Source organism: Sander lucioperca, chromosome 4 (assembly GCF_008315115.2).
Source record: "Sander lucioperca isolate FBNREF2018 chromosome 4, SLUC_FBN_1.2, whole genome shotgun sequence".
Taxonomy (NCBI): domain Eukaryota; kingdom Metazoa; phylum Chordata; class Actinopteri; order Perciformes; family Percidae; genus Sander; species Sander lucioperca.
In genome coordinates, this window is record NC_050176.1 from 35,229,295 (window position 1) to 35,257,099 (window position 27,805).

At 41.2% G+C, this 27,805-nt stretch overlaps 2 protein-coding genes across 12 annotated transcripts; one reads left to right on the forward strand and one right to left on the reverse strand.

Moving 5' to 3' along the window:
* Positions 1-825: 825 nt before the first annotated feature.
* Positions 826-3,861, reverse strand: sart1 (spliceosome associated factor 1, recruiter of U4/U6.U5 tri-snRNP). 3 transcript variants are annotated; one of them, XM_036000124.1, is made up of 2 exons: positions 3,618-3,861; positions 826-3,349 (listed from the first exon to the last, which is right to left on the reverse strand). In XM_036000124.1, exon 2 carries the CDS (start codon positions 3,317-3,319, stop codon positions 992-994), a length of 2,328 nt encoding a protein of 775 aa, XP_035856017.1. In that variant the 5' UTR covers positions 3,320-3,349; positions 3,618-3,861; the 3' UTR covers positions 826-991. The 3 variants fall into 3 exon arrangements, with proteins under 3 accessions (XP_035856017.1, XP_035856016.1, XP_031132964.1); XM_036000123.1 differs by having other exon boundaries at positions 3,504-3,698; XM_031277104.2 differs by having other exon boundaries at positions 3,533-3,669.
* On the forward strand, positions 3,529-27,533 carry pcm1 (pericentriolar material 1). Of its 9 annotated transcripts, none has more exons than XM_031277096.2 (40): positions 3,529-3,766; positions 5,382-5,496; positions 6,381-6,629; positions 7,851-8,177; positions 9,402-9,572; positions 10,206-10,325; positions 10,641-10,827; positions 11,136-11,245; positions 11,610-11,886; positions 11,975-12,125; positions 12,426-12,647; positions 13,287-13,453; positions 13,966-14,195; positions 14,518-14,672; positions 14,792-14,921; positions 15,443-15,613; positions 15,741-15,922; positions 16,711-16,914; positions 17,025-17,307; positions 17,536-17,681; positions 17,786-18,000; positions 18,567-18,747; positions 18,839-19,149; positions 19,239-19,400; positions 19,640-19,696; positions 19,891-20,063; positions 21,309-21,440; positions 22,173-22,302; positions 22,782-22,949; positions 23,084-23,181; positions 23,390-23,524; positions 23,634-23,840; positions 23,958-24,017; positions 24,106-24,256; positions 25,448-25,596; positions 25,701-25,764; positions 25,910-26,118; positions 26,288-26,380; positions 26,510-26,633; positions 26,808-27,533. In XM_031277096.2, the coding sequence occupies exons 2-40, from the start codon at positions 5,401-5,403 to the stop codon at positions 26,831-26,833; spliced, it is 6,423 nt and encodes a 2,140-aa protein (XP_031132956.1). In that variant the 5' UTR covers positions 3,529-3,766; positions 5,382-5,400; the 3' UTR covers positions 26,834-27,533. The 9 variants fall into 9 exon arrangements, with proteins under 9 accessions (XP_031132956.1, XP_031132953.1, XP_031132959.1 ...); XM_031277093.2 differs by having other exon boundaries at positions 3,755-3,926; XM_031277099.2 differs by having other exon boundaries at positions 3,755-3,926; positions 15,744-15,922.
* Positions 27,534-27,805: the final 272 nt, after the last annotated feature.

Here is a 27,805-nt window from a genome sequence, read left to right on the forward strand (position 1 = left end):
TTTATAAAGCAGATCCAGATGATTACTGGCTTCATGCTTGCGATTGCTGATATGCAGTATTACATACGTATAATAGGCCATACCACAGATAAAGAATTTGATACAATTAAAAAGGGACACCCTGCAAGTCATCATCACCCACCACTGTCATGTGCCTTTTAACAAACCACAAACCGTTGCAAAGCTGCCATCTATTTAAAGTATAAACATCCACCCTATTTTTGGACAGTGTCTTATGTAAACATTTGTGGAATGCATATTCCTAATGTGGGGTTATATTCTTTCTAATTTGCGGTTAGTAAACTGGATTCAAAGCCCAACAGTTACATTATTGAATGCAATTTGTATAGCATGGTTACCAGCCTACTTCCTGTGAACAATTATCTTACACATTGTGTATTAATGTATAATCTAAACTATTAGGTGAAACCCCTGCAGTGGTAATGTTAATCTTCTGGGTTTAAAAAAAACCCAAACAGTTACATAATGTGCAATTCCACAAACCTTTTCAGTGTGTTATTGCATTATTTTATTTACTCGTTTTAATTCTGTTGTAAACCACATTTAACTTAAAAAAGCTGAATTAAATTGCATCCAGAACCCAAAATGTATTATAAACTTTTTTGACAAATACTTTTTCCCAATGTTCATTACTACTGGACCTGTTCCTAACCTCGTGTGTGCAAAGACATTGTGCTGTCATGGAACAAAACAGGCATTCAAAATTGCAATAAACATAGGTTCTCATTTAAACAATATTCCTATTGTGACAATAGTTTCCTTCTGAGTTACTCTTCACCTTGTAAATTAGCAACACGGAAAACATTTGTCATTTGTATTAACTTTATTGGACAATTATTTACTACAACAAAGCTTGTATGAAGTAGGCATGAAATTTGAGCAATTACTTAAAACATCCTGTGTGTATGTGTAAATCCATGCATGTGTCAGTGTGTGTGTTCAAGATAATTAACTCTTCCCCTCCCCTGACTTATTTAGTGATGTTGTTTGCATTCATACTTTTTCCACTCCCACTAAGCACAATATATGGTGTTTTCTGAGATTTCTGCTTCTCTTGAAGCAAAGCCACCGTCCCTAGAGGAGTATCACTGCTGCTCATCTTCTTCAGCAGTGCCTCTTCCTCCAGCTTTTTCATCCTCCTCTCCGTCTTCATCTTTCCAGACCCTTTACCATGGAATCGATGTGAAAGCTGCCTGAAAGCCTCTTTTGGAGTGAGTCTCCGCCCAGATTCATCCACATACTCAATCTTGACGTCAGGCTTATAGCCATCCTTATCCTTGAAATCTTGAGTGAAGCCTCTGTATTCTTCTCTGCGACTGTACTTGTCATCAAAGCCCATCTTGTCCTCGATGCAGTAGTTGTCATTGGGCAAGGCACCTTTTGTTGCCCTGACACGGGCTACCTTCTGCATTTCAGTGTCCAGTAGACCTTTGTTTTTGCACAACAGCAAGGCAGCGGCAAGACCGGATTTGACAATGGGCTCTTCATCCAAAATGGTGGCAGAGGCTGTGGAGAAATCTGGCTGTTTCTGCTCTTCATCCAAGTTAACTGTGCTCCATCCAACATTCTCATCCATTTCTGAGTCTGAACCTCCAGCATCATCTTTCTCTTCTTCCTCTTCAAAGTCCATAATGTCTTCTTGGTCCTCTCTGTTGCCTGACAACCCATACGTTGGAATATCACCCAGAGTTCTGCAAAACTCTGAGGTGGCGTTGAAAACAATGTTGTTCTTCCTCTCAGGATCATTGTCATTGTTGCCTTCAATAAGCTCTTTAATCTGCTCTGCTACCTTCTCCCCAGAGTCTTTGAGAAGCTGCTTTTGCTTCAGCTTCCTCTGCTTCTCCAGTTGTTTCTGTAGCTCCTGCTCTGCCTCATCCTCCTCAATTGCAGCTGGCTCAGGAGGTGTAAAGTCTTCGTCGTCACTTATGTCCATTTCTGCCATCCTAACGTCATCGGACATTTGGGGGATAGCGTGTGGCAATTTGCTCTCCTGCTCCTCCTCCTTTGCTTCTTCACCCTCCTCCTCAACCTGTTTGCGGCCTCGACCGCGTGTTCTGGAGCCAAAATCAGTGCTGCGAGTGTCATCAATGAGCAGCTCATCTACAGCTGACTGCTTCTCCTTCTTCCTGATCTTCCTCACACGCCGTTTTGTCTTTTTAAAGCCCACCATTTCCTTGAGTGTGTAATACTCTGAGGCGATAGTGAGAGCAGGCATGTCCAACGACTGGGCCTGTTTTCGTAGAGCCTCTCTCATGGCCTGAACCTCCCGCTCTCGCTCCCCATCAGCAAAGCCCCCTGTCTTCAAACGGAAACTCTTTTTCTTTTCACCCTCGATTTCCTCATCATACTTTGACAGTACAGAGTGGGTTTTAAACGTCACCATGTCATCCACACTCTCCTCTTCTTCATAGGGCTTGTAATCTGGCTTTTTCTTTTTTAACTCCACGTTCTTTTCTGCTTTTTCCTTGTCCACCAGTCCCACGTTTACAAGCACATCTTCCTCCTCTTCAAGCACCCCTTTGTCTTGTAGGGTCAGGATGACAGTCTGGCCCTCATTGAAGGAATCCACCTTGTGCTGCACTTTGAGTCCCTTTAGATCTTGAGATGTGTAGGCATCCTTCTTGCTTTGTGCAAACTCCTCCTCTATCAGACTGCTCACACCAAACTCCTCATCCATCTCTTCCAGAAGTTTGGCTCTTTTCTCTGCCATTTCTTTTTCTTTTGCCATCAGTCTGCTTTTCTCAACCCAAGCAGCTGCATCATCCAGCCAGTCCTCCTCTGCTAGGGTCTTGACTTTTCCCAGTTTCTTGTTCTGGATGCGTTTCTCTTTCATAGCTGCAAGCTTTTCTCTCATATCTTTTTGCTTCTTGATGAGAACAGGGTTAATGGTCTCAGCCACCATGGGTTCTTCTTTAGTGCCGAGCTCCTTCTTGTTCTCATTTAATTCCAGAGGCTTCAGACCCAGCTTGGCTCTGAGTTTGTTTGTCTCCTCAATGCTGAGAGATGCGTCTCCGCTTGCAGACTGAGGCTGCAATTCTGTATTGCTTTCTTCATATCCAAGATCAACTTTCTCCTTCTTCACTCGTGGCTCCCCGGTGCTCCTTTCACCTTTGCTTCGGCTCTCCCGTCCGCTTCTCTCCCGAGACCTGGAGCGTTTGCGTTTCTCTTTATCACGAGTCCCATCCCGGTCTGAAGCATCTCTTTCTCGGTCCTTGTGGCGATGTTTCTTGTGTCGGTCCTTCCGCTCTTCTGCGTCCTTGTCGCGGCTTTTTTCCTTACGTTTCTTGGAGGATCCCATTATTTCCTTTGCAGAGTACAACAGTTGTAACTAAAAAAAACGCTACTGTTGTTAGTATATCCGTTTACAGCCAACCCGTTTCGTTGGATAACGGAAGGAAAGATGTTACTAGTTTTCCTTTGCTAACTAGCGTTAGCTCACATTAGCTTAGAATGCTAAGTGGCTAACCAACGACACAACTCACTTAGTGCGTAGGCAAAAATGAAACCTTACATTCAAAATCCGGTATTGATCGACGAAAAGTGAGGATGTGGAAAAAATACTTAGCTATATGTTTCTTTCACGGCAGTTTAACCACCTAGCTTCACGCTCAGGCACACAACTTCATAACGTTACGTCGTCGTCAAACACCGAACAATTTACTGTTTCCGGTAAATACACTTCCTGTGGTCGAAGACGTTAATGTTACGCATACTGCCACCTGCTGTATGGGAGTGTTTATATCAGGTAGGATCACATCAATGAGCTGCTGCTGCGTTTTGGGACCATATTATTTATCAAATGGCTTTTACCAGACTCAAAGAGAATTTGTAAAACCTTTACTGCATTAGCTAGCTATATAAAGTGCTGCTTGGCAACGACATTTCCTTCACCTTCACTCTGAATGGTAATATCTAACGTTAGTTACGTTCCCTATCTCAAACTGTAGCTAAGATAGCTAACTTAACATAACTAAAAACCAGTATTTTAACCTGCTGCTGCTGTTGTCGTTAGCTAATGTTAATATTGGTTAGTCGCGACAGTTTGCAAACCCTAGCTTAATGCGACAACTAACGTCACTATCAGGTTAAAGTTTAGCTTTGCTAACGTTAACGCGAGCAGAGATGCTTGTTTGCTTCAACTTTTATCGAGACATTTAAAGTTAGCTCCATGGTGAGCAGAGCAGACTAGCTTGCGAACAAGCTAGGTAGCACTAGCGAGCTACATCAGCAAGCTTGGTCACTTTCGCTCCTTGGTTAGCATGAGATGATCTTGTTCGATCGACACAAATTACGCTAGCTAGCTAAGTATTGTGGTGTTCGATCAAACGTCAACATCTACCATAGAATGTACGTAGACGTTTAACCAGCGGGTTGGCTAGTGCAGAACGGGGTTTGCGTGTTGCCATGGCGATTGTGGGACATAACTAGTTAGCGCTAGGTCACAGATGTTAAGCTGGTAAAGTTAATTCAAGAAACAAGCTACGTACACTTACATGTTTAAGGTTTGTTTAAGCTAACTACAAGTTCCAGACTGGTTACCGCTGCACTTTTTGGCCGTTAAGCTAACGTTAGCTGGTGTCCCTGCGGGGAGCAGTGACAGAAAGCACGCGCGCTGCACAGTGGAGGGAATGTGTTGTTTTCCCCCGGGAAGAATCCGAGCGGGCCAGTGGGCCACACACAAAACACACCGACTGCAGCTAACGTCAACGGACAGATCACAAAAATAGCCAGTAACGTTAGCTATCAGCATCAGTCAGTTAGTATCAGTCAACCGGCTGATGTTTTCAAGCTGGTCGTGATTGGAGATACCGTTTGCTAAAGTTAACGGCTGCTGTTGGTAAGACGTGACGCATTTGATGCTTTAGCGGTAATATAACTGTTAACTGTAATTCATAAAATCGGTCATATCAAGTTGTAACGTATGGTGACTGGTGAGTAACGTTAATGCGTCGTTAGCTATCTAACGTTACTGTTGGCTAAGGAATCAATGTCATAAGGTTAATTAACTTACGGTTAAATGTCATTTTACTGACGTTTTTAGGCACTAACGTTAGGTCAACTTACAGTGACCGGTAGCGTTAACGTTATGAACCTCAACTGTTAAATAACATAGCATTAACCTTTCTTGATTTTTTTCCCCATATTTTTCTAAAATGCTTTTTCTTGTTTGTTCTTGTAATGTTAGGTTAAGCTTGTAATATCATGTGCTTGTTCTGTGTGGTGATCAGTGTCTCTTTTGTTGTAAATTCTGTTTCTTTGACTGTGAAATGTCCTTTTCCTATAATGTTTTTAATGTAGACTTGTATACCTTGCTTTTTGTTCTGTGTGGTGACCAGTATGCATTTTGTTGTGAATTCCAGCAAGCTGTAAGTGGGTGACATGGCAACCGGAGGCACTCCTTTAGATGACAGTGCAGAAGAGCTGCACAACTGGACGGTAACCAATGGCAGTCTGGAAGATAGACTCAACAACCTGGTAAGGGCTTGTCAGAACCTTTTATAGAAGGCAATTGACTGGTTGTTTCATGTTACATCGTCGGGGCTCCTTAAGACTTTCTGCTTTTATTATCCAGCCAATTTCCATCCATGATTTTTTAATTAAAACTGTTAAATAACTGTTAAACTGTTAAATAACGGGCGCCTGGGTAGCTCACCTGGTGGAGCACTCGCCCATTTACAGAGGCTCAGTCCTAGGCGCAGAGGCCGCAGGATCGATTCCGACCTGCGGCCCTTTGCTGCATGTCGTTCCCCCTCTCTCTCCTCTTTCATGTCTAAGCTGTCCTGTAACAAATACAGGCCTAAAATGCAAAAAAAAAATCTTTAGAAACTGTTAAATAACTAACTACACAGTGCTCTGTTATATATATATATATATATATATATAAATAAAACTGTCTTGTCACTATCATGGCTTATTGATGCTGTCACAGCCCAATTCTTAGACTGTGACAAGAAAGGGAGACCACGAGATTAGGCTGCCAAAGAAAGCCATTTTTATTTTAAACAACCAAATAATTATTCAAAACAACATAACACAAATTAACCAATATAACTAAGTAACGAATACAGAAAGGAAATGTAGCCGCCGTCACACCATGCCTGCCTGAGAGAGAGATAGCGAACCCCTGAAGGCAGCAGCCAGAAGTACCAGCACCCCGACCCAGGTGCAGCTCGTCAGCACAATCAGCAACTGCAACACAGCAGACCAAATACTCCAGCGAACAGGCACAGGGACACCTAGTGGCAGGGAGGCTGGGGTCGTCACAGTGCCATGATATGAATGTTATACATGACATGCATCAGACCCTATTAAAGTAAACGTATATTATAATTAATGCAAATGTTTTTGCTGCTCATCAGGACTGGGGTGTTCAGCAGAAGAAAGCCAACCGATCTTCAGAGAAGAACAAGAAGAAGCTGTCAGCTGTTGTGGTGGAGAGCCGTCTGACTAATGATATTTCGCCGGAGTCCACCCCTGGGGCCAGTCGCAGGAGAGCACGCACTCCTCATTCCTTTCCCCACATCAAATACACCACCCAGATGTCTGTCCCAGACCAGGCTGAGCTGGACAAGCTGCGTCAGAGAATCAATTTCACAGACTTGGATGAGGTGAAAAGCTGCTTTACTCCATCAGAAATTGTTTCTGTTCAGTGGTCAATATGTTGTTGTTAATTCACATCACAGAAATACAAGGATAGATTTTTTTGACATAATGTGGCATGAGTGACATACTGGTAGATGAATGTATGGTTAGTAGCTCAGTCTGTGGACAGAGATATCACAATGATATCACAATAACGGTTGTTATTAGTTTGTCAAACCATCGGGTTTGACAAACTAATAACAACAACCGTTTAAAATGGAAGCCAGCATTGACTATAAAGGACTGCAGATGGCTGTACCTGTCAAGTTGGATATGTTGTGGTTTAAACATTTTTGATAACTTGCCCCATTTGCTGCAGTTTATACGTTTGTAAAATGGGGAGTAACACAATTAAAAATCTTGCATTAAGATGTATGGTAATCTGTAGTACTGAAAGTATGAGATATAGGAATATTTGACTTTAAAGGTAGCATGCAATTTTTTTGACTAAAACTTGTGTTGTAGAGCAAAATCTTTATGAACAGGTCCCGGTACTGATTCTATGTCCTCGACCAGCATGAGCTTGAGGACGCACATGCATGGCACAAGCACACAAGTGCCTAAATGCTAATTTCTGCTGATTGCAGATAGCTTATAGCTTTGTGTCAAGTCTCACTAGTGCCTTTTGTGGAATCTCAAGGACACGGAATAGAAATCTTAACGATTATCACAACGTCAAACAAAAAGTTGCAGTTCCTGTTCAGTGATGAAATGCAAGTGCGTTGCCGTGATGCATTGGCAGGCAGCAGAGGAAGTGATAGGAGAATATTTTTCATAGTTTGGTATAGGGTTGTTTGGCTGACCTTGTTCTGCTGTGTAGTTGAGTGTGGCAGAATTGCAGAGTAATGCATAAAAACATGTAAATATTCCTAAGGCTCTTCTATGGCGGACAAAGCTGAAGTCAAAGAGGATTTTGTATTATTGCAGCAGGGGCACTGTTTTTACTTTTTGACTGAAAATAATTATATAAAAACTGTTTATTAAAGCAACACTATGTAACTTTTAGCTGCAGCTGTAGTTGATGATGAGATGAGACAACCTGTAGGGGGACCGAAGCGGGAAACGTTACATAGTGTTGCTTTAACAATGAAAAAACCTGAACACTTACAGTTTCTCAGATTTTAAAAGAAAATGGCCAGATGTTTAAGTGGTGATTTGTCTGATGTATATCATCTTTTCTTACTCAGAGGAGCATTGGCAGTGACTGCCAAGGACGTGCCACAGCTGCCAACAACCAGCGGCAGTTCGCTGGAGAGAACAAGAAGGCCTACAACTTCCTACCTCTGCATGTAAACACTAACAAAAGCAAGGAGCAGCTCCAGCCCTCCTCCTCTGCCCCAGCCACACCAGCTATCACCAAGGAAACTAAGAAGCAGAGCCCAGGACTCAGGGATACGTTAACCCCTTTGGTTCCTACTAAGGAAACTCCAAGGCTCAGCCGTGGTGGCACTGAGAGAGGGCCCTTAGCGCACAGAGAATATGGGAGAGAAGAGCAGAGAATAGACAGCAGCCAGGTAACCTTTTGTTTTGTTGTTGCCAAGGTTTTAGTCAGCTCTTTTTTTGCCACTTTATGCCTTGTTGTCTTGTAGCCTTGCTGGTGGTGCTAGAGGAAAAGTCAGAGGGTTACTAAAGTTATGATGATTTATCCTCTGGGTAACATGAATGTCAGTACAAAATGTCAAGGCAATCCATCCAATTTTTGTGATGGACTAACAGACCAACAGACAGAACAACATTGCCAACACCTAGCATGGTCAAAAAAAGAAGATAGAAAATAATTGTATTAACTTTTAAGAAATTTGGTCTATGAATAAAGGGAGAAAACTGGAGCATGTTTTGATATAAAACCAGTGTAACACACCTAAATTACAGAGATGGTAGACACTGAAAGATATGTCATATCGATTTGATAAACTTTGTTTTTGAGAAAGATGACTTTTTTATGTCTTAACAAATTTAAAGGCGCAATCTCACCGCTATCATAGCGTCGTTTTGGGCCGCAGCTGTTCTCTGTGAAAAAGCTCTAAAACCCACTATCTGCTCAGCACCTAACGGCAGACACTAGCTGGCTAGCTGGTGAACATAGTGAAGCATTTATCAGCTAAAGAGCCAGATATTTCCCTCAGGAGTTGGTAGAGACCAAAAACAGAGCTTTAAGAGTGGGATTATTGGATTTACATTCACCAGGTGGTCAAAATGCTACTCCAGATGAATGATAATGGTGCTCCGTAACTGTTGGTTGCGTGAATAAGCAACTGTTTGCTAACACGTTCGCCATATCAACTTGATAGGTGATGACATTGATGGTGTGATGTCAGTGTTATCTGGACAACGTCCACTGCCTCCAGGTGGCCAGAACAATATGGTATTGCAGGTTTAAGTGTACTAATCCTGTTTAGAAAGACATTAATTTCACATTTAATTACAATGAGTCCCTTTTCAAATGTGCACCTGGCAGGCTTTATCACTGCACTCCAGCTACTCTGTAAAACCAGAACTAGGATGAAAGTGAGGGAGAGCTAGTGCAGCTGAAACTAGGCTGTATTTAGGGCAATTTATAAATATGCCACCCCTGGTGCCTAGTGAGTTTGTGCCCAACCCTTTTCTGCCCTTCTTTAGCCTAGTCTGAGCCGTCGCTACAGATGCTCGCTCACCTTACTTTACGTCTTTCTCTGTCTTTTCATTTACTCTTCTGAAACTCACACCCATACACCACCCTCCTCTCTGCACGGTCTCAGGTGGTGAGCAAACTGGTACAGATCCGGGAGTACATCAGCAAGGCCAGCTCCATGCGGGATGACCTGGTGGAGAAGAATGATGTGCCGGCCAACGTGGAGCGTCTCTCCCATCTCATCGACCACCTCAAGGAGCAGGAGAAGTCCTATTTACGGTTCCTGCAGAAAATGCTGGTTAGTCTGTCATTTGTCCTTATTTATCTTTTCAAGAATGAATCTAGTTCTTTGGTTTTCTCATGCTGTCAGACAAAGGTATACAATTTCAGTAAAATGTGGTCTTTCATGTGTAAACTTGGTTCTTAGTTAATTCCCGGATAAAATGGAACCTGTTGGTGTTGTTATCTAGGCAGCTTGCCACACATATATTTTTAATTGCAGTCTTTCTATGTGGCCTGACAACAGTCAACTCATGTTTCATGTGATGATAAAATTAGGACATTCAGTAGCATGCTATCTTCCATTGCTGTAGAAGGGCTGTGTTTTGTATTTGGTATTACACTGCCTTGACTGGAGCATTTCTGTGAAATATATAGTAGTATTCACCAGAAAATGTTTCTATTATGCAGATAGTTCAATTCACTGCATGTTCTGCATACTCCCCATATTCCCACAAATTTCAACAACGTGGACATGCTGGCATTCTTATATATGGAGCATTTGGGGGGAGCATATTGCGTTTTGAATAATTTTCGGTTACTAATTTGTTACTTCAACAATGCCAAACAATTGCTGGACAAAGTCTCTGTACTGCATACTTTCCTTTTCAATTATATTTGAGTCTCATGCTGTTCTTTCTACCATTTCTAGACACGGGAGAATGATGAGGATGATGTGGGGACCCTGGACTCTGCAGTGGGGTCAGGTTCACTGGCAGAGAGCACTTCTCTAAACATTGAGGTCCGCTCTTCAGATGCCTCAAATGCAACGGTGTGTATATTTGTGGACTGTTTCCCAAAAATCTGCTGCCTTCTACCCTGTCAATGGTCTCTGTTGCATTACACAAAGTCATTATAATTAGCATAAGGTAATTGTATTTTGTCCTTAAATTAAGGAAACACGAGGAAATGTAAACATTGCAAATTGGATCCTTTGCTTTTCAAACACTGTAGGTTAGTTTTATTTGCTGTGTCAGTACCTGACAAGCCTTTTTTTTTTCCTTTTCTGCTGAGTAGCACCGCAGCACTGTTGTTGTGTTTTGGTAGAGTCAGTGTTTGTAATGTGATGTGGATGTGAATTTTGTAGGGCGGTAGGCCAGAAACAGTGCGAGCTGACCAAAAGGAAGAGTTGGAGAATCTGCGTAAGCAGCACGAGCTGCTGAAGAAGATGCTGGAGCAGCAGGAGCAGCTCAGGGCCCTGCAGGGCAGACAGGAAGCACTAATGGCCATGCAGAACAGTGCAGAGCAGGCACTTGCTGTGATTGAAGACACTGGTGAGATACACACCTACATTGTCACAGGCCCATTAACATTTACTGTAAGTCCAGACCAGGAGAAAAAGTAGTATACTTTACTTTTCTTCCATCAATGAGAACTCAGTTGGAATCTTTTTTTTTTTTTTTTTTTTTATTTCTTTTTTTATAAAATTGTAATTGCAAGAACAGATTTTTGTTATGGAAAGCATATTTGTGCATCAATATTTCCTGGTAAATATGTTTCTACCACTTGAAGTCATATTTGTTGATTTACATAAATATAATTTCATATGTTTAATTCATTTGACATTTGTTGTTGTCATTAGTTGTCACGGAAACCACAGGCAGTGTTTCAGGCCTGAGCATCACGTCTGAACTGAACGATGAGTTGAACGATTTGATCCAGAGGTTCCACAACCAGCTACACGATTCTCAGGTACAGTAGACTATGCATTTGGGCTGCCATAGCCTCCCTAAATAATATCATTATGTCATCTAGAAATAATTCCGAACATTGAACTGTCTTCTGACTCATGCACTGAAGGGTTTTCAGTACAAATAATAATTATTACAGCATTATGTCAATGTCAGTATGTCAAGATATTTATTTTGTAAAAGTTATTATGAAAATACATAATCTGTAATGTTGGAATGTCCACCTCTAGTATATCTCTCACTAGCCACATGACAAGCCATGTCAACTTAAAAAAACAAAACAAAAAACCCATCAACAAGCAATGTGTCTAAACTCTTTAATAACAAATGTATAGTTGAAGTTTCCCATTATTTATGCCTTTTAGACTAAAGCAGTGCCAGACAACCGTCGCCAGGCAGAGAGCCTTTCCCTCTCTAGAGAGGTGTGCTGGTCTAGGGCTCCCCAGGCTGTTGGTCCACCTCAACACAGGCCTCTCCTCCACTCTGCCTCTGGTCCCCACACTGGCCTAGACACAGGGACAACAGCTGCCAGTGCCAAACTCACTAAGCTCCAAGAACTCCAAGACAAAAAGCAAACCATGGACAAGATCCTGCAGGAGCTGCATTCACTCAGAGACCAGACTCTCAACAACAACAACTCATGTAAGAGTATTTCAGAAGCCTTTTTTTGTGTGTGTTTTAGGGTTTTTCCACTATGAAGTGTGGATGAACTGTATGTGGTTCCCTTCAGGTCGTGGCTTGTCAACACAGTGCAGTCTGAGTATGGGAGGATCTTCAGATTGTCCATCTGCGCTCTGCTCTAATGGGGCCTCAGCTTCTACTCCCTTTCATCCTTCACTCTCGCAGCGCCAGGACAGCTCCAATTCCACAGACAAGCTCAGGTACACACACGCAAACACAAGCTGCTGAATAGGCAGATCAGATATCAGCACCAGGGTGTTGTATAGCGGGGGGTTGGTGTAACATATGGTGGTGTAGTGAAACCTTGCAGCCACAAAACCTACTACATTCGCAAAAGTGTTCTTGAACAAGACGCCCACACTTTTTAGGGGTGCTTTTCTGTAAGGGACTCTTTAGCAGAGGGGGGGATTTTGTCTTGGTATCACATAACCTTTTAATTTTTTGCCTAGTATACGTTTGCATTTCATCCACACATTTGTTTTCTTTTCTACTTCCTGCAGGAAGCTAAAGGAGGTTCACAAGCGTTTAAATGAGCTGCGGGAATTGGTTCAGTACTACGAACAGACCTCTGATATGATGGTGGATGCCGTCAATGAAAATGTGAAAGAGGATGATGATGATGATGAGGAGGAGGATGAGGAAGATGAGACAGAGGACGGTTCTATGTTTGAGGCCATGTTTGACTCTGAGCAGGAGAACCGCCAGCCTGTAACTAACATCAGGTGTGTTTGGTTAAATAGTTATATAAATGAAATGTATTTTCAAAATGTATTATCATTTCATTTTTCTGAATAAATAAATAAATAAATGACTGATTGGACTTTTATCGAAAGATTAAACGTACTAGAGCTCCAACAATTAGTCAATTTATCAATTAGTCGATCAAGAGAGAATTAATTGACAACTATTTCAATTTTTCAAAATGTGTTAAAATGTGTGAAAAATATGCCAAACATTTGATGGTTTTAGCTTCTCAAACATGAGAATTAGCTAATTTTCCTTGTCTTAAATTATAATAAATTGAGTAATTTGGGGGTTTAGATCTTCAGTTACACAAAACAAGATAGAATTCTAGGAGTTATTGGCATTTTTTCTGCTGTTTTTATATATCAAATGATTAATTCATAAATCAGTAATAGTCAGATTTCTTGATAATGAAAATAATTCTTAGTTGCAGCCCTACATTATTTACAGATTAAGTTGATAAATTATACTTAAACACTGCAAATGGGAAGAGAAGGTTTGTTGTTATTGTGCTCATGTTACAGTATGATCGCGTTTAGCAGTAGGTCACAGTTTGTGTAATTCTACTCCTGGCATTGTAATGTATCCGTAACGATCACTGCACTTGATGTCTTTAGAAACCCACAGCGGAGTGGGAACTGGACAGACTTGAACAGCCTGACCAACAGGCGCAGTGTCAGGAGCAATGGCACTAACAACCGAGATGGCAGACTCAACACTGAGTGTGAGATCAACAACCGGTCAGCAGCCAACCTGCGCAGCCTCAACATCCCCTCAGCCATAGGTACACTCATGCACACACGTACACAGATCCATGTTACAGCAGATGGTAATCTTCCTGAAAAGCAAATGGGTGGCATAAACATTTGAAAGTATAAACATAACTGAATATAACTGCATTTTATTTGCCTGCAGCTTGTTATCCTTCCATTTCATTCAAGCTTGTGTTGACAGAGGCACAATAGTGCAGAGATATGCTGTATCATACTATAGAATGGTAAATTGTATTATCACCATTATAAACGTGCTTTTCAAACTTGGCAACATTAAATCTCAATAGTTTGAAAACTTAAATCAGAATTAACTGCATGCGTTTTGCACGTCTGAGATAAAAAATTTGTAGCAACAAATTCCCATACATTAGTTTGGTAATGTGGCTTTTATAAAAGAGTGCTGTGGTTTCAGGAGCTCGTTATTGAAGGTCTTTGTTAATGCAAAGTTTAAAGATGGAAAGATACCCATTTTTAAAAGATATAATATTACAAACTGTTTAATTTAATCTTTGCTCTCATTTAGAGTGCCAGTACAATAGGGACACCCCCTATAATCAGGTGAAGGATGACGATGACGATGAAGACGGTCTTGATAATGATGAAGGGGCACAGGCTGTGGCTCCAGACAGTGAGGCATCAGGGTCCAGTCGAAGAAGCAGTCTGGGGAACAATGGCGGTTTTGCCCAGAAGGTTCATCGGCACACAGCGAAGCAGAAACTCCGGCAGCTTCAGGAGCTGGTGGCCATGGTTCAGGTGAGGCAGATGACAGAATAATATTAAAGATTCTGTAGTGGGGATGTAGGTGTTACTTCTTTATTGGGAAAATGAAAGGAAAATATGTTAAATATGTAGGATTTGAAAATGTCTGACTTTGTCAACTCCTTAATTAGTAGTATTAAAACAGATGCTGGGTTAAATGTTTTTCATTAAACTTGAAGTAAAGTGTTTTAGGTTGGATTTTCTTTAACAGCTTAAGTGGTGTCTATCTCGTTGTTTCTGTACTAGAAAACGTGTTGTCTCACCCATTATCGTAGGCTGAACACTGTATAAGTTCTGTGTTTCTGTCTGTCTCCAGAGTGACGACACTGATGGCACAACAGCTAATGAGGACGAAGCTTTACACCAACAGCCAAATAATACCAGAGCTACTATGACTGGGTCGCTGGCAGCCGGGTCTAAACAGAATCCCAGAGAACTCACTCTCTCCAGCAAGGCCAGGTACAGTACAAGGTTGGAAAAGACTGTCTCTAAAGTGTTTCAAAAATATTTTTTTTAATATATTTTATTTCATGTCGTCGTGTTTTTGGCTTGGATTCATTTGCAATGCATCAAAACTATTATGGACACAGGGAGAAGCTGTATGAAGAGAAGCTGCGTCAGCAAAAGCAGGAACTAAAGCAGCTCCATGAAGAGCGCCAGAGGCTTATTGAAATCCAAGGCAAGATCCAGGACCTGCAGTGGGCTTGCCCTGACCTCCAGGTATTTTACACACATACACGCAGACCTACTGGTTAAATGAGGGTTACATTTAAAACACACACACACACATACACATACACATACACACACACACACACACACACACACACACACACACACACACACACACACACACACACACACACACAGGTTTCCTGTCTTACTCAAATAATATGCCAAGAATCTAAAGTATGATTTGAAAAACATGTTTTAAAATTTTTTTTTTAATAATATGTCCAACCTATTTACATTATATTAGGGGTGGACTAAAAAATAGGAACACTTCTCAGTAAAGAACACCATAAACTACAGCCTCCAAAATGTTGGACTTGATTAAATAAACACTTCTATAAAACAGTTAAAAAAAAAAACTAGAACTTCCTGAAGGTAAGATTTATTACATGGCTGTTGTATGAGACTGCATTAGTTTTAGCGAGGTGTACCTAATAAACTGGTACCTGAGAGTTAAAGAAATGGCAGATTTACAAACTACCATTTTTACTTTTTGTTGTTTGTTCTAGTCATCTGTGTCCAGCACAGTGAGTCAGCAGGGCTTGCTGAGGAAGGTTCCAATTGCAGTTTCCACTCCGGCCACTGTCCTGGCTTCCTCCTCCTCTGGACCCAAAACCAACTCTGCTGCGCTCAAACCCACTGCTCCTGAAGCGGCTACTTCTTCAGTCACTGACAATGAGGTAACAGACTCCACCTTGCACACAATAAGAGCCCTGGCTACCACTAGCCAAATGTCCCAATGAGATCTGTGCTTTCAGAACAGTACAGATTATAGTTAACTGTTCCCCTCTGTTCTTGCGTTGTCAGCAGCTGTGGTCTGAGATGCGTCGCCACCAGATCTTGCGAGAAGAACTGCGACAGCGCAGAAAGCACCTAGAGTCCTTGATGGCTGAACACCAAAGGCGTAATGGTCTCAGTGACTCTTCAAGGCGAATTGATGACTCAGAAGGCCCTGCTACATCCTCACAGCCTGTTAGTAGGGATGAAAGGTAGGAGACATACTGTTCTAGGGGCCTGTCACACCAAGTTTAAGATATAATTCGGCTAGCTCTTTAGTTATTTTACATATGTTATTTTAAGAAAAATGGGAGATTTTTGCAGGTGAAGTGCCGAACCCACACAGTAGCCACATTGTAGCTCTTATGCTTGGCTTAAACATTTGTCAGAGCTGTTGCGATTGGATGGCAGAGCACCTCCTACTTGGTGTTATTTACTTTTTATGCCTCCGTGCCGACGACAGCTGTGGCCAGAGGCATTATGTTTTCAGGTTGTCTGTCCGCCTGTCCCTGATATTACAGGAACCCCTGGAGGAAATGTCTTTAACTTTGGCACAAGCGTCCACTGGGACTGAAGGATGAACTGATTAGATTTTAGAAATCAAAGCTCACTTTGACCTCAAGTCCGTCCCATTCTCTCGAATGCTATATCTCAGGAATGCTTTGAGGGAATGTCTTCAATCAAATTCAATCAAATTTGGTGACACTAATCTTGAAACTGGTGATTGTATATATAACTTCTGTGCTGCCGGGTTGAAGATGTGTGTGAAGCATCGACGTTTCGGCAAAAAATACACTTACACTATACAATACCATTTATTAAATTGCTTTAAAATCTTCACTGGACAGACATCTTCTGTGGACAGACATGGATGTGAACTGCAACTTGCCTGAGGCATACAACCTCAAGGCGGTAATTCTAGATTTTAGCTGGAGTAGGAATATAACTGATGGTTATTCCATAGACAACACATTTGTACCATTTGTTGATGTGTCATCAGGACAATGGCTACCTGGGGTTCCACTCCCTGCCACCTTGAAGAGGATGACGATGATGAAGACGAGGATGAATATCACTCAGAGATGGGTGCCGAGGAGGAAGAGGAGCAAGAAGAATGTTCAGAGAGCAGCTCTGATGACGACATCCACATCTACTCATCCAGTAGGAACCAGTGCTCCTACAGCAACAGGAAGAATCAAGAAAGGTCGGACAAAGTGGAGGCAGAACGAATTCCATTGCACTAATATCTATAAGCTGTCTTTTAAAAATGATGTGCTCACTCTTTTGCGTGTGTGTTTTATTTTTATTTTTTAGCAACCTAAAGCCTCCACCAGCCTTCTCAGGTGAAGGTAGTGTGAATCCATCTCTTCCTAACAAGACTAAGGCCAAGCAGCAGCAACAGCAGCAGCAGTCCAGAAGTTTAAACCAGTCTGCGACGAGCGAGCATGGTGGTACACGGCGACAAGAGAACCTGCGCTGGGCCTCTGAGCTGTCTTTCACCGAGGGCTCATGTCAGTGGCAGGAACAGGTCAGCCAGCTGCAGAGACAGCTGGACTTCAGCACCAGCATGTGCCATTCACTCCTGCAGGACCAGCAGGTTGGTGCACTGAACAAACACATGCACGGACACTGAGATGGATGGTTGACACAAGCTTGCACCGCATTTGTTGACTTAATTAGAAGTTATAGAGGAGTTGTCAATGCAGTCACTGTTCTTCACTCATAGCTTTCTATTCTGTTTGTTTAGGTGCCTTTTTACTTTGTCTTTTTATACATAATGAAACAGTTGTTTCAAACTAAAACATTCTTTCACCTTCTTCCACAGACACTCTCTTACATGTTGCAAACCCTGCTGACGGGTCAGTACAGTGTGTTACCCAACAACCTGTCATCACCACAGGTCCACCTGGTCATGCACCAGCTCAACCAGTGTTACACCCAGCTGGCTTGGCAGCAAAACAACATACAAAGGTGAAAATAATGGTACATTATAGTGCACCTCTGTATTTCCATTAAGTAGTTCATCTTTTTCTTATTTTTTACCTTTACTATATTCTGTCATACTTTTCCTGCAGACTAAAGCAGGTCCTTAATGACCTCCTTCGCCAGCAGCAGCATCAGCATCAGCAGGCTTCCTCTTCAACAGCAGGTTGGCAGACCAAGCATGGCTCGTCCCAGGAATCCAGCTCCGCTCCCTCAGCCTCCCCTGGTGTCTTCCTCCCCTTCTCCACTACCCTGCATCCTTCAACCAACAACAAGTCAACTTCTGCCTTATCCCCATTCCCTCCTGGTATGACAACCATATTTTATTAGCTCTTGAAATGAATTCTCACACAAAACATGTCTAGAATGGTATGCATTAGAAGTAACAGAAAGCTAAAATGTCTAAATAAAGCTCAGAAGACAGGGTTCGCAGTGAATCCTTTAAAGACAACTAAGGATGGTTTTTGGGTATGATGTGATATACCTAATATATATCTAATCTATTCTAAAATCAATAAAAGTATGACATTCAATAGGTGATTGCATTTGTGAGAATCTTGACAAATGCTTCTTTGCAATAACAGAAAATGTAGAATGTTCAAGAAATTCAATATAGAAAACTTGTTGTCATGTAGTTGTACAATGACTAAACAATGTTAATGCTGTTGATACTAGTATGAGTAATCTTTTTCATTGGTGCATTTGAATTTGAAGTAAGTGATATATTTTAAAGAGACTCAGTTGTACAGAAATAAAAGGCCAAAAGTCCTACTGTCATGATCTAATTGATTCTTTTGACCATTTGCACTTAAACAATGTTTTTTTTTTTTTTTTTTTTTTAATTAAGCATTTTTTCTTTCTTTGGCTTTGCAGGCTTTAACTTATATCCACTCTTCCCTGCTCCCATGGGGGAGTTCCCTCAGGGTACTGCAAGTCAGGCAACCCCTGACCAACGGAAACAGCAATTAGACCCCAACACTTCAATCAGAACAGAGTACATGAGTTTCCCTCCTCCACTGCAGCGCTCTCCTCTTAACACCTCTATAGAGAGAGGGTAAGTCCATAATTTTTGCCTAAAAAGACATTTATTTTTATTTGTGTAAGCATTATTGTTCATAAGTTTATTTTCCATGTGACCCCTTTAGACCGGCTGGCTGGCTTAAAACCTCCTACGCAAACAACTCTGTCCAGCATCAGCAATCTAAAACGGAGTCCCAAGAGTCCCCCCCCTCCTCCCCCACTTTTGCCAGCCGCCACCCCCGGCCTCAAGAATTTGACAGGGCATCACAGGAAAGCTTCAGCAGCATGCCTGATCCTGTTGATCCCACCACCATCACAAAGACTTTTAAGGCCGGGCGCAAGGCGTCTGCACAAGCCAACCTGGCCTCCCGAAGCAAGACACCCAATTCTAAAAGTCGTCGCAGGAGGAGCAAAGGGCTCAACAAGAACAGTGAAGGTATCAAAATTGAGTTGAATCTCCTGTATTATTTGCTGTAACCAAATTAGCAAAGTCTTTTCTAAATTTCTTTTTTGTATTTTCCTCAGGCCATGAGAGTGACAGTGTTAGCAGCACTGCAGACTTTGTCCAGGAGAGGGCAGCCCTGTCTCGTCAGAGGGATCAGAATAAGAGTCTGTTGGACAAGCTGACTCAAGAGAAACTTGACAGCAAAACTAAGCTTGGGAACAAACGAAACGACCTTTCCTCTGGTGCGGGTCAAGCTACTTATAGTGAAAGTTATGCACCCACTTCACCCCTGTTGTGTCTGTTTTTTGTTTTTCTTTGTATACATTTAGTATCTTCCTTAGGCTTATTTTACATTAGTGTTTGTTTCCCCCCGTAATTATAACCTATTGTCCTTTACATTTTTTTATGCACATTTGTCATGACTGTGTGTTTCATTTTAATTTTGGGTTAATTTACTTTGTTTAATTTATCTTACTCACAGCCTATGCTTGGAGAACACCCTTCCTCTCTAATAGAATTGCATGCACAGAAGCACCAGGTAAACTCACAATGCAAACCCAAGCATCATGTGGTTATTATGTCACCTAAACATCCCATGCATGTTCTATTTTTGGCTTAACCTAAACCAAAAGCTTTTAAGTTTGAGGACAGACTATTGTTTTTTTTCTACTCATGGATGAGGTTATGCAAGGATCCACCCAAATCTCATTCTGTCAAATCTTGAACCTGTAGATGCAAGCAGCGACTTCTCACTGTTCGAGGCTCTGAGGGAGACCATCTACTCTGAGGTCGCTACTTTGATATCCCAGAATGAGTCCCGTCCCCACTTTCTTATCGAGCTCTTCCATGAGCTTCAGCTGCTCAACACAGACTACTTACGGCAGAGGGCGCTGTATTCCCTACAGGTACGTATAGACACATGTATCTGCTGTATGTAGTATGTATGGATATATCCTCTATGCTGGCCTCAGAGTACAAGGTATTCAGGCTGATTGACCGGGGGCAGAATATCTGGTCATGTGACTGGTTACAGATAACATTCTTTTTGATACTATTATTTCAACTCATTCACTTAGTTCTCAGTACATTCTCATATCATTGCAATTTTTAGATCTATATATGCAATCCACCCAGTGATAACAATCTTAATAAAAATAATGGAAAAAACAATGAGAATCAAAGAGAAGAAAAAAACGTAATAATAAAACAGAAATATATATATACGCACACATAAATACATATGCCACGTCTGCACACACACACACCTACATACATACCCTTACTACATAAAAACACACCAATTACATGAAGTGAAAGTAGAGAAACATAAATAAATTAATAGATGCATGCATACAGACATACATACATACATACATACATACATACATACATACATACATACATACACAGAGTAATTGAACAGCTAATTCATCAGTCAGTTTGTCTGTGATAAATAGAATATATTAATTCATTAACACATTCAAACAGATACAATTTTTATCTCTTAAACTATTTCCAGACATAATTATGGCTGTCTCGTTCATTTTAAACCTTTTGAGAGTTCATGTTTGAGAAAGTTGGACCAGAAGCCTCTGCTTTCTGGGCAGACCAGACCTGCAGGAGACAATTAGGAGGAAGAAAAGGGGGACTTTTGACATTTCAGTCATGAGGCTGTAAGGTTAAGGCTGGTGGAAATGTGGCCTTGAGCTTCTGAGGGTAATGTGTCTTAAACCATACAAATAAAGGAGAGATAACAGGAGTTGGGGAAAATCATGAGGATGAGAGAGAGAGAAATGAGTCTCATATATACTACTAGTCATTTTGTGTCAGTGAATATGTTCTAATGAATTGTAATGTTTAAAGTATTTTTATTTTTACTATTTGTTATCTTGTCATTTATTTATTTTGTTAAAATGTAATATTCAATTATGAAGCTAATTTAGCTTTGGCATTAACATTTCATGCATGTTAAGCTTATTTGAATTTGAGAGAGTCAGGTAATCTAAAATGTGTCTTTATTTGTGTAATTTAATCACATTTTCAAATCAGTCAGCCTTTTTAAAACTCCTATAATCTGAGCCTGGCCTTAGATATAAGACCCCTTGAGAATTTTACCTGAAAACAATCCTCTCTCGCTTTGTTTCTGCCAGGATATAGTGACCAGGCACCTGTCAGAGAAGAGTGCAGCTGAGGACCAGTTGCTCCCTCTTGGCCCTGTGACATGGGCTGCATGCTCTCAGTCTGAGCTCACACCCAGTGAGAGTCTGGCAACCAGTGATGCAGTAAGCGATACATTATTGCTTCCCAGTGTGGCATTCTCACATATTTCTAATCTTGTCTGTTCTCTTTTCTCTTATTTTGTGTTTCACTCCATATTGAGGCCTCTACCAGTCCTGAAGTATTTATCTCAATCCTTATAGTCATCCTTCCTCTTACTTCCTTTTACTTGCTTCCTCCTCTACTTTTCAATACATATTTCATTAGTTTCTCTCTCAGCCTTGTCTCCTTTTATCCTTCCCTGCCTTGTCTATTTTCATCCCTCCATGTCTCTCTTTATTCTGTGATTTTAATTTGTCCTCCCACCATCTTCATGGTCTTTGAATGTAACTTGACAGCAAGACTTCAGAAACCTGTCTGTAAAAAAATGACCTCATCTATTTTGCCAGATCAGACGTGTTCTTTGTTCTGGGCCCAGGATCCCCAGAGTTTTACTAATAGTGTGCCAGGCCTTTTTTATGTCTAAATATGCCTTTGTTAAAGAATGATGGATGAAATGTCTAATTTTTCATGTTAGGAGAACAGCAAGAGAAGCCACCATTGCTGTTTATAGTATATGCTAGAAATGTATCTTGCCTCTATGAATAAAAAAAAAAAAAAAACTTTTAAAAGTAGATCTGTGATGAATGATTCATTCTTTTTTAATCTAAACAGTTGGGGGTAAAACCTTTCTTGGTAAAGAAAATGTCAGATATTATACTGTGGATGCCTAATAACAGAATCTTCACCTTTTTCAGGAGATGGTGGAGAAAAACTTGAGGGTCACACAGGACAAAATAAAGAAGAGGGATGATGCAGAATCTGTGGACAATGACAGCACCATGTCAACCTCCTCCAACCTGGAACCATTTGCTAACGATGACCTGGGTATAGTCACTCACGCGTGTAAAACTATTTGGGGCTGAAGCTTGTAAAACTGTATACCTATCTGAAACCTTTTTTTCACATCCTGGTGTTCAGCTGAACTGCTTTGCTTATTGCCTTTGACTAAATCAAATGTAGGTACCCCTTCCCACGTTTTCCAGCAGGACTACTCAGGCCTTGTCTTGGTAAACCAACCAGTTCACACCTCAGGATCAACACTACAAGGCCAAACTAAAGAATAGAACCTTTCAGAAGGATACTGTTTGGCAATGAAAAAATGACTCAGATTTTGGGAGCTTCAGTGACATTGATTAGGAGTGACCGTGATTAGGAGCTGGCATACTTTGTTTGATTCTGTAGTGTAATCTGGTTACAGATGCATTGATAGTCATTAGTCTTCTCTCTCTTGCTTCGTTAATTTTGAACTGTTTGTATTCCTTTTCTGTCTCTTTTTCGCTCTCCTTTCTTTGCTGCTCTGATAGGCAACACGGTGATTCATTTAGACAAAGCTCTGGCCAGGATTAGGGAGTATGAGCGCATGAAACTTAAAGCTGAGTTTAACCCCTGCAACGCCAGCTCTGCAGGTGCAAGTGGCTCTGAAGCCTCAATTGCTGTACATCCTTCTTCTAACTCCGCTGACCCACTGGAAGGTATCCAATCATATGAGCCTGCCTGAGTACACCACGTGCAAAGACCTGTAGCAGCACAACCATTGCCTTTCACTCTGCTGTTTAATTTTGCAGAATTTTTTGAATAAAAATGATTTGTGTGTGTCTGTGAGCAGGAGGTGCAGCCGGTGATATGCGCTGCCCTCAGATTGACACCCAGCAGTTGGATCGTCAGATCAAAGCCATCATGACTGAAGTCATTCCTTTCCTTAAGGTAGGATAACCAACACAGGGAGCTACAGATAATGTACTGGAATTTCCTATACTTGAACTGAACTATTACATAAAAAAAGTTATTTTAAGTAATTAATAGCTGAAAGGTTTTAAAGCTCAACTTGAATGGCATCAGTTCTGGTTGCACCACCGTAAGTATAAATAGTTATTGAAGGGTTAAATCATTGTATTGTATTTTCTTTTATTAGGAGAACATGGATGAGGTGTGCTCCCTCCAGCTGTTGACATCTGTGCGGCGCATGGTCCTTACTCTCACCCAACAGAATGATGAAAGCAAGGAGTTTGTCCGCTTTTTCCACCGACAGCTGGGAGGCATACTGCAGGTATGACCAGTGACAATACCAGGGTCTTCATGTGCAGGTGACACAAGTCTAAGCAGATGGAATGAAGAATAGCCTTTCTGACATTTTTCACTCTCTCCTCTTGCTCCAGGACTCTCTTAGCAAATTTGTGGGCCGTACTCTGAAGGACTGTGGGGAGGACCTTCTTGTGGAGATCTCTGAGATCCTCTTCAATGAACTTGCCTTCTTTAGGCTCATGCAGGATTTGGACAACAGCAGCAGCATCGCCTTGGCAGCCAAACACAGAAATAAGAAGAGGTCTGATCATCCCAGTAGAGCAAGGCATGAGGGTCTCAAGGTTAGTTTTGGTAATATAATGAAAGTATGTATGATGAAGGCATTAACACTGTAGCACAGAAACGTGTTTGATTGAGACCAAATTTGACTCTTTATGTTAATGTATTCCTCCAATTAGGAAAATACAGTAGCTGGTGGTGATAAATCAAAGTCTTCAGCCTACACAGATGAAGACAAGGTCAGTCATTTTAATACTGATAATGAAATCGTCACTACCACTTAGATCCCCAGTAAGTGTTAAAATAATGTCTCTCTTGTTCTCCTAGGACCAAGATGAGGCTGAGCAGGAAGGCGATTCTCCTCTCCAGGACCTTTACCTGCAGACGGAGACAAAGAACTGCAGGAGCAGTGAAGCTTCAGAGGTGGAAGAGGAAGATGAGGATGAAGGGGATGGGCAGGGAGTCCCCCTGTCAATCAGTAAGTAAAACATATTCCAAAGGTCCCCTTAGTATTATTTAGTTTAGAAACAACCACCCAAAAAGCCAAAATCCAGTACATTCTGAGACTTTATAGGCCAAGATAACATAGGCTACGTTCAGACTGCAGGCAAAAGTGGCCCAAATCTGATTCTTTTGGGATCAAGTGACCAGGTCAGACTTCTTCAGAAGTAGTGTGAACACTCAAATCTTGCCCAGATCAGATTTTTTCAAATCGGATTTCGACCACTTAGTATGTGGTCCTGAATCAGACCCAGGTCTGATTTTTATTTTTTTTTATTTATTTTTTTTTATGCGGCCGCAGTGTGAACAACCAAGGCGGATTTGATGCAACTTTTACGTCAATCTACGTCGACATTTGTCACAATTATGTGCCAGCGGGAGTTTAACTGTGTCTCTGTGAAGCTATTCACAATGCAGTCCAACCACTCCTGGCTTCGTCTCTGCATCCACACAGACATCTGTAGTGAATTTGCAGCCATAACCCCGCAAAAGGCCAAAATAGCCAATTTGGCTCTCTTTCTCTTCATTCTTCTCTTCCTCAGCACCTGCTCATTAATGTTACGACTGCCATTACACAAACATTTTGAAATAAAGCGAAAATGCTTACTTCCTCCATAACTTCCACCAGCATGCTGCATCTGATGTCATTGTTCTTTTGCGCATGCGGGTCAGTTCGAAACCACAAACAGTTCACACTGGAATCTGATATAGGCCACATTTTAAAAGGTCATGTCAACAGCCAAACAAAAAATCGGATCTGAGCAAATAAAAAATCAGAATTAAGCATTAAGACTTGCTTAAAACGTAGCCATATTGTTCAATTAGTTGTGCCAAAATTCCCAGGCTAATTTATTCCTACTGAATTCTAAATGCCATAAAAAATCAACTCAAGACTTTGAATTTAGTCATTAGCAGTAATCCATCACTGTCGATGAGAAGTTGCCAATAATGTTACATCAGGATGTAATATCAGTAGTGTAGTAAAACAGTTTTGCAGGAAATAAGCCAAAATTCCAATCATGCTTAAAGTGAACTTAAATGTGTACCAATTCCTATACATGTAATGTTTTTCTGCCTAAATGCAATTTTATGTAAATGCATACAGTACATGCATGTATTAATGCAACACACATGTGCCTCTTATTCTTATGTACTGTCTTTGTTTCAGGTCTTTCCAAAGCAGAGACTCAGGCCCTGACGAACTACGGCAGTGGAGAGGATGAGAATGAGGAGGAGGAAATGGAGGAGTTTGAAGCTGGACCTGTTGATGTCCAAACATCCTTGCAGGCTTCTGCTGATGGACAGGCGGAGCAGGAGGTCAGTGTTGAACATTGGTCACAGAGAGATGTTTTCATACACAACCATGACTTTAACACACTTGTCTTGGTCCTGTATAAACGTCTAACTGTGTCGTGGTTCAGGGGACGACATCCAGCGAAACCCAGGAGACTAAAGCTCAACAGAGGAGTCTAGAGAATGATGATGGTGAGAGGCTTTCTTGATATTTTCAGTGGAAATTTCCCTTCAAGCAACAAAATGTCAGGCTGGCTTGTGTCTGAGAGAGATCTTGTAGTTTTAGACCCCTTTTGTTAGGCCATTATTTTTGTATCACATTTTCTTTGTTTTGCAGAAATCAACAAGTCAGTTGGGAGCGTGGATTCCACAGTGGAGGACCGTGACATGGCGGAGTGCCAGAGACCTGAGGAGGAGAGTAAAGTTGGGGCAGCTGCTGGCTCAGAAGAAAGCTGTCATGAAGTCTCCCATGATCAGGATGTCCCCAAGGAGTCAATCCTAACGAGCAGCCCTGACACAGACTCCCCCGTCATGATCAATGTCGACGTAAGTCCAAGGCTGAAGATGCTTTTTATATTCACCCAATTATCAGATTTTACCAAAACAGCGTGTTACTTGCTGTAATGAAAGCACCATTACTCACCAGTAACACACTGAATACTTTGCCATTTATTGTTGCTGTTGTGTATTGATTTTATCAATATTATTGATGCAGGAAATGGGCTCAGGTAACACCAGTCAGAAATCTGATGAGGAAGACTTTGTGAAGGTGGATGACTTACCATTGCAGCTTGCAGTCATGTGTGAGGTGTGTACCAGCTAAGAAATTAAACACTCATAATATGTTTATATTAAGTATTAATTAAAAAAGGGCAAGGTGTAAAAGCCCCTGTGAAAGCATTTTCATCTAATGATATACTGTGTGCTGTAACATTAGGAGGAACTACAGAAGAGAATAGTGGAGGAGCAGCAGAATAACAACCTGTCTGTAGAGATCCTCAATGGGAACACTGAATCGCTGACTGGGCTGGTGGGAAATGCACAGGCACTGAAGGAACCAGGTATGGATTACAGTTTTGTTTGTGTAGTTGCCAAATACACTTCAAAAGCAGTCTATTGTTAGCATGTGAATATCTATGCAGAAATTGGCCACTATTTGTGCCTGTGCATAAACTAATAGTCCAACCCTTTTTAGAATAAATAATGTGTTTTACTTTGTTGTTGTTTCTTTTCAGACACGGTCGATGCCCAGAACGTGTAAAGATTTATACTGATGTCTCAAAATGTATGGTTTTTAGCAACACTATGCTTACACCCTCAATCTGCTCTGGATGCATGATTGTTGATTCTTTATCTGCTAGTTTAAAGGAGCAAAGGCTCATAATATTGGTCACAAGGTTAGCTGTGATTCTTGACACAACAGATACAAGTTAACATCTACACATAATCAACACTTAGTTTGTTTTATTGCTGAATGTTTAATGTGATTTATGGGTAATCTGGGGAGGGGTTGTCTTTATGCTGCTGATTACTGACAGTTAAGCCTCTGTCTGAATCTTTATACTGTAGTCCTGAAACTCCTGTTCAGATCCACCTTAGTCTCCTTGGTTCTGGGATCAGTCTAACATTGTTGTGATTTTTTTTTAATGTTTTATTTGTCTTGGCCTGGCCTTATTGTTACACACCTGGTCCTTCCTGCACTTAATTCCTAATTCTAAGGAGCTTACAGTAGCATGGAATTTTAGCTGTAGCCTGGCTGACTTCAGATAATAGTTTTTTCCAGCTTGAACACTTTTTCCTTTTATATCGGAGCTCAAAGCTCAGATTGAACTTTTATCCCTTCAGATACATCTTTATATATTGTTCTGTTAATGGTAAGTCTCCATTATTGATTTTCATGTAATTAAAATGTTGACTACAGTAATACGATTTCAATAATAAAATGCTGGAACTTTCAAAAATGGTGTGTGTGTTGAATGTTTTGTACATCAGTGTTTTCATGTAGTTAACCTTGTGGCCGTGCTAACACTGTAGTGTTAAGCTTTTCAAACATCTTAAAATATAAAAATCTACAGTAAATGTATGCAGGGGGCAGGGTCTCTACAGATATACACACACACACACACACACACACACTTGGGTCATAAGTGATGATTGAGGGATTGCTTTTGTATTAGTCTATGCATTGTTCTTAAGGAAAATCCTTCACATTTTATGACCTATGACTTTTTCT